This window comes from Oxyura jamaicensis, chromosome 18 (genome assembly GCF_011077185.1).
Source record: "Oxyura jamaicensis isolate SHBP4307 breed ruddy duck chromosome 18, BPBGC_Ojam_1.0, whole genome shotgun sequence".
Taxonomy (NCBI): Eukaryota; Metazoa; Chordata; class Aves; order Anseriformes; family Anatidae; genus Oxyura; species Oxyura jamaicensis.
This window is the reverse complement of record NC_048910.1, coordinates 11,949,641-11,961,754: the sequence shown is the minus strand read 5'-3', so window position 1 is coordinate 11,961,754 and position 12,114 is coordinate 11,949,641. Positions and strand designations below refer to the sequence as shown.

Below are 12,114 nucleotides of genomic sequence, written 5' to 3'. Positions count from 1 at the left end.
CTGCCACCCTGCCTGGGTGCTGCCACCCTGCCTGGGTGCTGCCACCCGCAGCAGGCGACCGGGCAGCGAGGTCCGTGGCGGATGGCAGGGAAACCTTCTGGGGCTTCTGCACGGGCTTCAGGAGCCTGTTGTGATGCATCGGGATCGATGTGTCTGTGAGAGCAGCCACAACGCCACGTGGAGCTCTGCCATGGGCACACACACGCTGTGTTGCACGGGGGCTGTGCCGTGCGTTTGGCTGGGGAGCAACCGCAGCGTGGTTTTGGGCGTCTGCTCCTGCAGAGTCACAAGATGGGATGTGCTGTCCCGAGCCATGGCTGCGTTAACTGGGTAAGGATGAGGCCAGCGCTGCCTCTGCCTGGCTGGGAGCTGCGTGCTGGGTGGTCCCGGGTCCTTCAGTGGCACCTGAGGCTTTCGGGGCCGAGCAGCCCCGAGCACAAAGCTCATCTCTGGGGGCTGGGTGCCAGCACGGCACGGGTGTGATCTTCCCACCTCCGTGCGCAGGAAAGGTGTCACAGGCATCTGCCACCTTGTGTCCCTGTGGTTTGTGACGTGAGTGTCCCTGGGCCTCCCGACCCGCAGCTTTATTAAATTAGGGTTTTACTGGTGGGGAACGGGGCCGTGGGCACAGAGGCACCGTGCCATAGAGCGTCCCCACAGCCTGGGTGAGCGATGTGCTGGCAGCAGGGCTGGGCTGTGCAGCAGGGACAGCGATGGCTGTCACCGCGTGTGCGGCTCTCAGGGCTCGTCCCACGGCAGAGCCTTCAAGCAGGTTTTATTTCCTTGCTTGGCAGCTAGCTCCTTGCACAGCCCCGCTCCCTGCAGCTCGTCTGTTCTCGAGCTGCCGCACACGGGAGAGCCCAGTCAGCTGGGGACCGAGTTACCTTCCCCTTCCCTCTACAGTTTTTGTGATTGGAGTCATTTTGGTTTTGGTTTTGGTGTTTTTTGTTTTTTTTTTTTGGAGCCCGAAAGCAGCAAATCCCCGTGTTTTACCTTGTTTGTGCCGTGCGTGGAGGAGCACATCAGTCGTGCTGCCCAGATGTGGCCGTTCTCTGATCAGATCCTTCCCTGCCAGGGCCGGGCACTGCCGTGGGTCCCCGCACCTCGCGCTCTGCACCCCCTCACCTCGCTCTCTCCCTCGCAGGGGAAGGAGATGCTGACGCAGAAGCTCCCCCTGTGGCAGCAGTCGTGCTCCGATCCCAACAAGATCCCGGACCGCGCCATACAGCTGATGCAGCAGATGGCTGCCAGCAGCAATGGCACCATCATGCCCAGCCCTCTGTCTACATCCAAGTCCAACCTCATCATCTCTGACCCCATCCCCGGTGCCAAACCTCTCCCTGTCCCCCCGGAGCTGGCACCTTTTGTCGGAGTAAGTATCCGGGAGGTGGAGGTTGTCCTGCCCTTCCGAGCAAAGCCGGAGGGATGAGCCCAGGCCAGCAGCACCGTGGTCCTCAGCAAGTTGCCTTTGGACGGATGGGCGCAAGCGGGTGCATGGGGTTGCCCAAAACGCGGGCAGGCTGCGGTGGGGCTGGAGCAGCATCCTTCCTCCGTCCTGCCCAGGGCTGTCGGGGGGCTGTGGGGAGCCCACGGGCTGGGCTCGGAGCTGTGGGGCTGCGCCGAGGCACCCTGGGGAGAAAGGAGCTCGGGGTGACCCTCGCGTGATGGAAACGCCCTTCAGAAGGGGGTCTCCTGCCCCGTGTCGGGGTGTGAGCTGAGCAGTAGGGCTCGGGAGGGATTTATGGGGTGTGAGGTGAAATGCCGTAGAGGTGACCCCGCTCCCTTCCCCGGCAGTTGGTATCAGGTAGGAAGCTGGAGGCTGAACCCAGCGGGCTCAGGCTCTGCTCCGCCGTCAGCCGCGTTCCCTGGCACTGCGTCCCTGCCCGGGGAGCTGCTGGGGGTGCCCTGCTGATGAAGACATCTCCCGTCTTCCCCCCCCTCCTGTCCTTTCTCCCTAGCGCATGTCGGCACAGGAGGCCATGCCGGTGGTGAACGGAGCCTCAGGCCCAGACAGTGACGATTACAACAACCACTGGGCTGAGGTGAAGCCAGCACAGCCCAAATCTTTATCTCCTCCCCAGCCTCAGAAGCAGCTGAGCGACTCTTACTCGAATACACTTCCAGTTCGCAAAAACGTGCCGCCGAAAAACAGCTACGCCTCAGGTGAGGCTCCTGGGGTGGCCCCCGGGGGGGCTTCGGGTCACCCCAACGGGTGGCAGGGTCCCTTCGTTAGCGGCAGGGCAGTGACGAGCCGCGTGCCAGGAGCCAAGCAGAGCCGGGTTCTGGCACAGCTCCCCGGAGAGCGGTGTCTCGGCCCCGGGTGGGATTTCCAGGAGGAAAACGTTGAGGAATGGGGAGGAGAGCGGGCAGGGAAGGCTCCTGCAGGGAGGCTGCTCCTGTATGGAGCTGTTGGATGATGCCCAGGACAGCAGCTGGATCCTGCCCGGATCCATGGATCCGTGAGGTCCTGAGGGACCAGGGGCATGCTGTCCCATGCGGCGAGAGCCTGGGGGGTGCTTTCGGTGCCGCGGGTGGAGGCAGGCAGAAGGGACGCGGGGGATGCTGCAGGGGGTGGGCGATGTGCATAGACCCTGGGGAGCAGGCAGCTGCTGTGCAAGGAGGTGTCAGGGGTGCAAATCAACCACCCAAAGAGTTGTTGGTACCTGGGGCAGCGTAAGGGAGCCAGAGACCTGGCTGTGCCCGGGCACGGTGACGGGTGAAGGACTCGGGCGCTTGTTGGTCCTTGTCTCCTGCCAGCCGAAAACAAGACGCTGCCGCGCTCCAGCTCCATGGCCGCAGGGCTCGAGAGGAACGGCAGGACGAGGGTGCAGGCCATTTTCTCTCACGCTGCCGGAGATAACAGCACCCTCCTGAGCTTCAAGGAGGGCGACCTCATCACGCTGCTGGTGCCGGAGGCCAGGGATGGGTGGCACTACGGGGAGAGCGAGAAAACCAAACTGTGAGTGCCGCGGCCGCCCCGAACCCCCCTGCCCCCGGGGCTGGCTCCAGGAGGGCGCAGCCTTCTCTGACACCTCCATCAAAAAGCATCAGGTTGGCTTCATCCCCTGCCTTTGCCTTCCAGGAGGGGCTGGTTTCCTTTCTCCTACACGCGTGTCCTCGACAACGACGGCAGCGAGCGGGTGCACACGAGGTAGGAGCCAGCACCGGGCAGGGCTGCGGGGGCTTTGCGGGGCGGGGACCCTCTGCTTCTCCCAGCCCTCATCAGAGCAGGGCACTGCCTCAGCAGGGATATTCTGCTTTGCCCCGCACAGGAGGCGTGGGGGAGCAAAGGGGAGCAGGGAGGGAAGGGATCCCCACGAAGGGATCCCCGTGCATCTTGCCCTCATCCGTGGTGCTGCTCGGTGCCGCCGGTGGCTTGCTGCCCGAGGTGACTCGGTGGCACGCCTGCCACGGGGCTGGGCTGCTGCTGATGGCCCCGCTCTGCCCCCCTTCAGCCTGCAGCAAGGGAAGAGCAGCAGCACGGGCAACCTGCTCGACAAAGACGACATCGCCATCCCGCCGCCCGACTACGGCATGTCCTCGCAAGCCTTCCCGTCGCAGAACGTCAACACCTTCAAGCAGAGGCCGTACAGCGTGGCCGTGCCTGCCTTCTCCCAGGTGAGCCCTGGCTGCCTGCAGGGCTTTGCCGGTGCTGGGGGGGATTTTTTTAAAAACGGGAGGCGCTTGAGCGAGCCCCAGAGCCTTGATCTCTGCTGGAGCGATGCAGCTTCTGGGTCCTACCCGTGTTTTTACAGCAGAAGGAAGCGCGTCAAAGCGTGCGCTTGGTGTTAGCGTGTGCCGGTGGGCTCCTCTCCAACAGGCCTGTGTTCGTTGTTTGTAGGACTACCTTATGCCCTATGGTTGTGCAATTAAAGACTATTCCAGTGGCCTCTGCCAACCACCCTCCGCCCACTACAAGCCTTACTCTAGGTCGACAGCTGTAAGTCCGCACGTGCGCAAGGTTGCCATTGGGGCTTGCGGGCAGCTTGTGCCTGGCCCCCTCGTGCCCGGCCCGGCCCCAGCCCCTTCTGAGCCTCTCCCCTACAGGAGAAGGGGACGGGGAAGCGGCAGGAGAGGAGGTGGGGATGGGGAGGACAGGCCAGTTTGGCTCACCTCTGCAGAACGGGCAGGACACGAGGGGCAATGGCACAAAACGGCACCACGAGCCCCCAATGGCCAACACTTGCCAACTCCGTGGGAGCCTCCCACCAGAAACGAGCTGCTCACAGGGAGCTGGAAGCGTTTTTCTCCTGGCCGTGCTGGCGCAGTTGGTGGCTCCAGGGACATGAGTGCCATTGGACACCAGTGACAGTCCCACGGGGACCTGGGGCATGGGGTTGGGGCAGACCTGGCCGGGGCTTCCCCCGCCAGCAGTGTCCAAACCCAGCGCAGGGCTTCTTGGATAAGGCGTTAGGGCCGTGTGTGGGGATGAGGGCAGCGTAGCCTGGCCGTCTCTGCAGGGGTGGGACAGAAACAGTCCTGCTCCATGCCAGGGGAAGCCAGGCAGGGTTTGCTGATGGATTTGGGGTTTTGTGTTCAGGAGCACTCCGGGGGCAGCGGGAATGAAGGTGGCAGAGAGCGGCTCCGGGTCCTTCCTGGAAGGCTCCTGTTTGTCATGGGGAGCAGAGCTGCTCGTGGCCAGAACCCTGGGCATGTCCTCACCTGGAGCACAGCATCCTCACGGGATCGCCTCCCAGCCCCATTCCCCCATGTCTCGGGGACCAGTGCTGCCCTCCGCCCCCCCAGACCACCACTGAGCACCAGCTGGAGGAGAAAACGTTCCAAAACCCTGTGTGATTTCTGGTGGGAGTTAATGCAGCACAAACACCTCCTTCCACAGAGCATTTCACCGGTGTTTCTCAGAGTTTTGCTCCCTTTTCAAGTGTCTCACATCTCGAAAGTCACTGGAGCTTTGAGCCAAGGCGGGGCAGGGCAGAGCGAGCCGGGACGCTCGGCTGCTGCTTTCCCTTGTCCCGCTCCAACGAGCGGTGTGACTTCACCCCCGCTGTCTAAATCCCATTTAAGCCATCTCCATCCTCTCCCTTTCATCTCAAAACGCATTGGTCTTGGCCCAAGCATCCCAGGCTGCCGATGCACTTTGGGCTGTTCCCGTGACCCGCCGGTGGCAGCTGAAGGGGCACAGCCCAGCTCTCACCACGCTTCCTCTCCTCCCCGCAGGGTCTCGATGACTACGGGACGAGGTCGGTTAGCAGGTAAGATTCCACCTTCCTGCGGCGTTACCCGAGAACGAGTTGTTGGTGTTGGCTCTGGGTGAAGCCGTGTCCCCGGGAGGAGGCTGTGCCCTGCCAGCCCTGGGGACAGGCGGTGGCGAGGAGCGGGCTGTGCGAGGATGTGTGCTCATCCTGCCGGGGCACAGCACGACCCGGGGCAGGTCCTGGGGCCAGCCCCAGCCATCCCTGACCTCGCACCCCATGGGGCTGGTGCTTCTCTGGAGAGCATCACATCTCCGCAGCCGCCTCTTGGGCTTGAACCTGGGCAGTGAGGCCGCAGCCAGTGGCGCTCCCGGGGTTCCCCTGCTCCCTCCTCGGTGCTGGCAGCCCCACGCCATGGGGCCGCCTGGCTCTAGCCCGGAGCCACTTGTGGGTAGGGCAGGACGCGCTCGGTCTTTGGGATAGAAATGAAGACTTTGGGTGGCGAGCGGAGCGGCACCGGCTGGGCTGGGCTGCCGCCCGCGGGGCAGCGTCCCGGGCACTCGGGCAGCCTCCTCTGCTTTGTTCCGCAGCGGCAGCAGCAGTCTGGTATCAACGGTGTGAGGACACCGGGCTTGCAGCGGCACCGTGCTGCTCGGAAGAGCTTTCTGCTTCTTTCTCCCCTCTTTTTTCCCCCCCCTGTTTCTCTTTCTCTACTTTCGGATTTTAAACTCTCGTGATCTTCAAGGAAACCATGGTGCTTCTCCACCCCTCCCTGGTGTTCACAGTGCCCTTGTTTCTGAAGCCTTTTCAGAGCAGAAACTGCCGATCGGTCTGTGCTCGCTTTGAAGCAGCCTGGATGCAGTTTACACTTTTAGTGGGACCCAGTTTTTGTACTACTTTGTGAATGTTCGAGATGCACTATCCCTCCTCCGGGGCTTTTCGCACGCCGCGGTGCGCGGGCAGAGCTCCCCGGAACGGAGCCCACATGCATGGCCTCTGGTGTACGTACTGTTACGGGGCAGCCCCGGGGCTGGCCACGAGGTGGGCACGGGTCCCCCCCTGCCCCTCGGATCCGCTTCCCCCCCCAGCCGAGCCGCGAGGGCTGCGTTAGGAGAAGCGGATGGCGCCGAGCCCCCGGCCGCGGGGAACGGCTGGTTCTCCGCTGGGGCGGCCGGCAGCCCCCGAGGGGTTCCTCCTTGTTGTTTTATAAATATCTATATTTTTTTGTAGCAAGGTATTGTTACCTCACCTTAGTGCGGGGAGGGGGGCGGGCAGAGCAGCCCCGGGACGTGCTCGCAGCCCCGCGCGGCTCGGCCGTGTCTGTGTGTCCGTCCCAGGCAGGGCTGGGGCTGCCGGCACCGCCTGCGCCCGTCTGCGCAGCAAAGCTCTACACGCTTTCCTTTTTTCTGATGTGATTTTTAAAACCTCTGACATGCCTGTTTACGAGGACATTGCTGGCAATACCCACGGACAAGTTTTTGTTTTATATACCAGACTATGGGCATACCGTACCGAGACCCTCCTGCAGCGATGTCATAATTTTGCTAAAGATTTTTAACCCAGGATATTTCATGCTGAGTGACTGAATGGCGAGGGGGAGGAACAAAAAACCACCCTAGTAAAACTTGTATGGAGACTGTAAAGTGCTGAAACCTTTTTTAAAAGCCAGAGAGAAATGTGCCCTGTACTGAGTTATTGTTTGAATAAAAGTTTTATTTATTGCATTGAGCTGGGCCTCGGTGTCTTTTTCGGCTGCCGTGCCTGTGCGCTGCCCACCACAGCCTGCATTGCCATGCCATTTTTTTTTTCCCCTTCTCCATCCCTTCATGACCAGGGCCCGAGCCAGCCCCTCCATGCCACATGCCTGTGCTCAGTTTGCAAGTCTGCCCGGTTTCTGTTTAAACAGCTTTGCTGAATTAAGTCCTTAAAGCTGTTTAGCCGCTCGCTCTCTGCTCTCTCCTCTGTGCTGCGTCCTGGCTGTCCCCTGAGAGCCTCGCTGCGAGCGCCGTGCTGCATGCGAGCGGGGCTGCCCCCCCCTGCTTCCTGCTGCCAGGGGTGCTCCTGGTGGGGCTGTGGGAAGGAAGCAGCCCCCTCCCTTCCTCCCTTCCTCTCGCCACTGTGCCGCCCGCTCCTCTCCGCAGGTTGGCTCCGGCTGTGGCCGTGCGTTTCCTTCCCGTCCTCGCAGGGCGCACGGTGCCGAGGGGCCGTGCCCGACGCGCTGCTGGACTCGCAGCTCTCAATAAATCCCACTTTTCCTCCCACTTTTAAATCCCCTTTTCCTCCTTTTTTTTCCCCTCCTTTCTCCGCCCGGAGATGCGTGCGGCGCAGCCGGTGTCCGCCCGGTTCTTCTCATTAACCACCACCGTTTGTTCCCGTCAAGGCGGCGGAGCGTGCCGGTGTCCTACAACCTGCCTTCTCTTTCCCTTGCAGCCCCGATGTTGAAGTGGCCAGGTTTTGAGATGCCCCTGCCCGTAGTTAGTAAGTTGATGGTCTCCGTGTGCCCCTCGCTGTGCTGGGCGCTGGGCCCCTGGTGCCACCGCGGGGCTGTGCGTGGGGACGCTGCCACCGCTCGGCTTCCTGCGCCCACCCTGCACGCCTGCGGTGCCGCTGCGCCCGCCCGGTCACCGCTTGTCCCCGTGTCCCTGTCCCGGTGGCGGGAGCCCCCCATCCGACCCCGCTGCCGCTTGCACGGCTCCTCGCATCGCCGGGCACTGCTGGTGTCACGCTGCCTCCGCGGGGCCCCCCGCTTCTCGCCCTGCTCCTGACCCCGTAACAAATCCCTTTGGTTGTAGGTCCTCGGTGGTCGCTGCCCCAGCGGCACCGCGTCGCCGCATCACCCCTGGATGCTGCAGCCCCGTCCCCGGGGCAGGGCAGGACCACGCGTTGTCACTAATTTGCAGTTTTTTGAGCAGCTTCTTTTTGCTTGTAGATGTCGTTGCCAGCCCCAGGCCGGCTCTGGGGACGCAGCTCGGAGCCGCCTTGTTCCAAACCCCTGGGGTCTGCTTGCGCAGTGCCTGGCCCCTGCGGAGCGCAGGAGAGCCAGCCGGCAGCCCCTCGCTGCCTCCTGCGAGCCACGCGATGATTTCCCCGTGGTTCTGAGCCGTGGGCTCCTGGCCAAAGTGCTCCTCTCCGCCAGAACAAAACCAGTTAAATAATAACCCCTGGTGACTCATCAAAGCAACCTTTTCTATCCTTTCAGTCTCGAGAATCTATTTTGGCATCCTAGGGGGAAAAGTGATCTAAGAATCTGCATTAATTAGGTGGGGAAATTAATTACCCTATTTTTAAGCAAAAGCCATTTATCTTTTGAGGAAAGCAAAAGCACGCTTCTAAAGGTGAGGCATGGCGAGGGGCTGGGGGGGCAGCGCCGGGGGGGGCACCAGGCCCCTCCTGCTCCTTCTGCCGATGTCGGAGACATCTCCCAGGCCTCGGGCTCTGCTCCAGGAGGAGGCAGCTGATAACCACGGCTGCTCCTAGCATCACCTCACCCCGTGTTCATGCCTGTCCTGCTAACAGGGTGCCTGCGGCACCGGCTTGGGCATGGAGGGGCTGGGGGAAGGGGTGTGCGGGGCCCCAGGCAGCTGAGAGCTCCCTGCTGCAGGCGTGTGCGGGTTTTGCCGTAGCTGGTGCGGCTCCTGGGGAGGGATGGGGGCAGAGGCTGGGGGCTGGCCAGCAACGAGGGGCTGCTTGTGCGCAGGAGGGGTTGCAGGGGGCTGTGCTGGGCGTGCAGGATGCGTGCTGGGGCTGTGCGCTGCTGCAGATTCTGCGTGTGGCAATCTGCCTGCCCCCATAACTGGCGGGTGCGGGATGGCGCTGGGACAGCCCCGGTGGAACCACCTCAGGAGCCTCCCCTCTCCCTGCTCGCTGCCCCTTGGAGGTTTTGTTGCTTCTGAGGTTTTGCAGCCAGCTTGGCACAGAGCTGCAAGCTCTGCTCGTGCCCGGGTGTCCCAGCACACCCCATGGCAGACAGGGCAGTGAGCCCTACCCCGTGCATGTTGCAGCTGCCTCGGGGCTCCCCTGCACAGGAGGTGCCCGGGGGCTGGAGCAGCTTCCCCGCTTCTGTGCACCCTGGGCTGAGCACCCCTGGCTCCCTGCACGTGCCCCTGGTTTTTCCCTTTGGAAGAGCCCGGCTTTGTCTCTGCTGAAAAGCAAGGTAGGAGAAAATCACGCGGTGACCAGACCTCGCCGGCTCGGCTCTTACATCTGCCACGTCTTTAACCGTAAGAGGCGTGGAGGAGCGCGGGGATATCTCGGCAAGGGGCTGGGCAGGTCAGAGCAGTTCCAGCCTCACCGCTTCAGAAATGCTGCTCGAGGCTGGGCTGGTGGAGGGGAGCGGGGCTGCAGGCACCCACGGCTCGCCCACGGCCACAGGGGGTGCGCTGGGCTCCGGCTGCAGCCGTCGGAGCCCACGGCAGCCTCACCTCCTCAGCCAGAGCTTTTGGGGTCTCGCCAAGGTCATCGCTCGCTGCCCCGTCCTCGCAGGCCCTGTTGCGTGCACGGGGAGAGCCTCTGCTAAACTCTGCCCTCCTCTCTCCCTGCAGAAACCCCTTTGCCAACGTCCAGCTGAAGCCGACCGTGACGAACGACCGCTCGGCTCCGCTCATCAGCTGATGCCGGGAGTGCTGCCGCCGTGCCGGGTGGCACACGCCGCCTCCTCATCGCCCGGTGCATGTCTGCCTCCCCTGAACTTCATTTTTAGGCAGAGTTTATTTAATCCTGCTGCTTCGAAAGCCAAAGGCTAAAAGCTAGTGCCCTCGTTCTCTCCTTTCTCTAGATCCTTACTCCCCTCGGAGGCAGAGGGTTAAACCGCTGCCCCCGGCCCAACCCCTGCTTGTGCAGAAGGGAGCGCGGCGCTCCCGGCACCTCTCCTGTAGCCAGGTTTGCTTCTAGGATTAGCAGCAGATCGCAGGGCTGGGGAGAACGGCCTCAGCTGGCAGCTCCCCGGGGGGCTCCCTGCTCTCCGGGGTGCAGCAGCAATGGCAGAGGGGAGATGGGTCCCCCCCCGGCTGGGTGGGAGCCCTCAGGCAGGCAGGAGAGCCCCGGCTCCCCACAAGGGTGGCTGAGCCCCACAGCCAGCGCCCGGCCTCCTGTGGGACCTCGGCCACTGGTGCCAGCGCTGCAGCCTGGGGACGGGGCCGGCCTCTGCTCCCTCTGCAGTGCGCCCAGTGGGTGTCACGGTACTGCTGTAAGACAGAAGCTAGGAAAATACTTGAGGAGGGGCGGCCTCCGTGGAGGCGTGCCGTGGGGTGCCCCGGCCATGGGGCACCTGGCGTTTGAAGGAGCGCTCCCCTCCAGGCTCGCCCCTTGAGCCCTCTTGCTTGGCTGGTTTCCCTTCCTCTATTCCAAGGCTGCATGAGGCCGATATATACACACGTATACTCGCTGAGCTTACTGCTAGGGTGCGCGCCCACGAGCGAGCACGCTGCACGGCGTTGGCTGCGCAGAGCTGCCGGCAGGAGGGGGCACGCTGCCCCGAGCCACCCCCCCGACCCCCACCCTCCTCGCAGGAGGAGCAGGAGCCGCTGTGGGGACCAGGGTGCGCTGCCCAAATGGGAATGGGTTTTCCAAGCAGGATCTGCATCTTCGCTGCACCCGCAGCCGGGTGCCTGGCACCAGCGGGGCAGTGCCCTGCGCTCCCGCCTCTCCCGCTCGATTTGCCTTCTTGCACTGTTTAATCGCTAGAGCTCAGAGGACCCCTCGGTGGTTGCTTCGCCGGTAGGTTTAGCCCAGGTAGCGAAGAGACCCGAATGCCTCGGCCGCTGTCTGTGGGTTCCACCTTAGGGCTGCTTCCCAGTTAGGCTCGACTGCTGCTGTGCCCCTCCGATGGTTTGTGGGAGTGCCCTGGTGCAGAGCGTCTTCTCCTGGGACCAGCCGGCCTCTGTCTGCTCCCCAGGGCACACGGTTCTCTCCTGGCCATGGCGTGGTGTCCCCAGCACCCCGCTCACCAAGCCCACCTCCTGCTTCCTCCGCTGCGCATCCCCGGGGTGGTCGCCTCCAGCTCCGCGGCCGCTGCGTCGTGCACGGGAAGCTGCCACCGCCTTGGCACGAAGTGTGTCCGAACCAGTAACACCCCAAAACGCAGCGCCGGGGCTGTGCAGCGCCTGCTGTCCGTGCCCGTGCCACAGGCAGGGGGAGATCAGCCGGGGGCTGGGGGGAGCCGTGCGGTGCCAGCCTTCGCCGTGCCTTCTTGGGGTCCCACCAGGAGCTGGGGGGGCACCGACCAGGGTGAGGGCCACAGGCAGATGGGGACAAGGGGAAGGGGCTCCGCTGGGGCACAGGGCCACGGGATAGGGCTGGGGGCTCGTGGCCAGGCAGGGGTCAGGCCCAGGGTCCACCTCGCCGCCGGCCCCGCGTCGTCCTCTTCCAGCCCCATAGCGGGGCTGCCGCCCCAGGGCTTCACTGCACCTCCTGGCTTGGTGGCACCTGCGAGATGTAACCTGAAAGAATTTTTTATGAAAAAAAGTAATTTATGAGCAATAAAATTTACCCCCCCACACACAACACCAGGTACCCTGCGTTTTCCTTAGCCGGGGGGCTCCGGAGCCCTCCAGTGCCGCAGCTCGGAGCTCTCCCACGCCTCATCCAAATCCAGAGCAGCCCCCGGCCCCACGGCCACCAGTGGGGAATGATGCGGGCAGCAAACGGCTTACGATATTTTAAAAACTTTATTATTGGCCCGATGATGTTTGACACACATGCTGGGGAGCTGTATGGAAATCAGCACTGATAAAAAATACAGCAGATATGACCCGTATTGGTAAAATATACAATGTAATAATAGCCTTTCTAGTTAAAAAAAATATCCCGCGCACAGCTCCGCTCTCATGCTGCCCTCCAGAGGCAGCTGCCTTGCACGCCATAGACCAAACCCTGGGCTGGGGGGGACACGGGAGGGTTGGGGGGGACACAGGGGTCCGAGCACCCCCGGCCGCAAAGCAGGGAGCCCGGCGGAGCAACGCTA

General features: G+C 63.0%; 1 protein-coding gene across 7 annotated transcripts in view; it reads left to right on the top strand.

The window, feature by feature from the left end:
• BAIAP2 (BAR/IMD domain containing adaptor protein 2) overlaps positions 1 to 11,928 on the top strand; it is a 42,453-nt gene extending 30,525 nt beyond the window's left edge. The window contains exons 8-15 of one of the 7 annotated variants that reach the window (XM_035342524.1): positions 1,145 to 1,372; positions 1,959 to 2,163; positions 2,758 to 2,959; positions 3,083 to 3,151; positions 3,456 to 3,618; positions 5,179 to 5,213; positions 7,584 to 7,631; positions 9,695 to 11,928. In XM_035342524.1, the coding sequence (XP_035198415.1) occupies positions 1,145 to 1,372; positions 1,959 to 2,163; positions 2,758 to 2,959; positions 3,083 to 3,151; positions 3,456 to 3,618; positions 5,179 to 5,213; positions 7,584 to 7,611 (930 nt within the window). In that variant the 3' untranslated portion in view covers positions 7,612 to 7,631; positions 9,695 to 11,928. Of the gene's footprint in view, positions 1 to 1,144; positions 1,373 to 1,958; positions 2,164 to 2,757; positions 2,960 to 3,082; positions 3,152 to 3,455; positions 3,619 to 5,178; positions 5,290 to 5,333; positions 5,664 to 5,743; positions 6,882 to 7,583; positions 8,332 to 9,694 lie in introns of those variants that run through there. The other 6 variants (XR_004755172.1, XM_035342526.1, XM_035342522.1 and 3 more) reach the window with 6 other exon arrangements.
• The last annotated feature ends 186 nt before the right edge of the window (positions 11,929 to 12,114 follow it).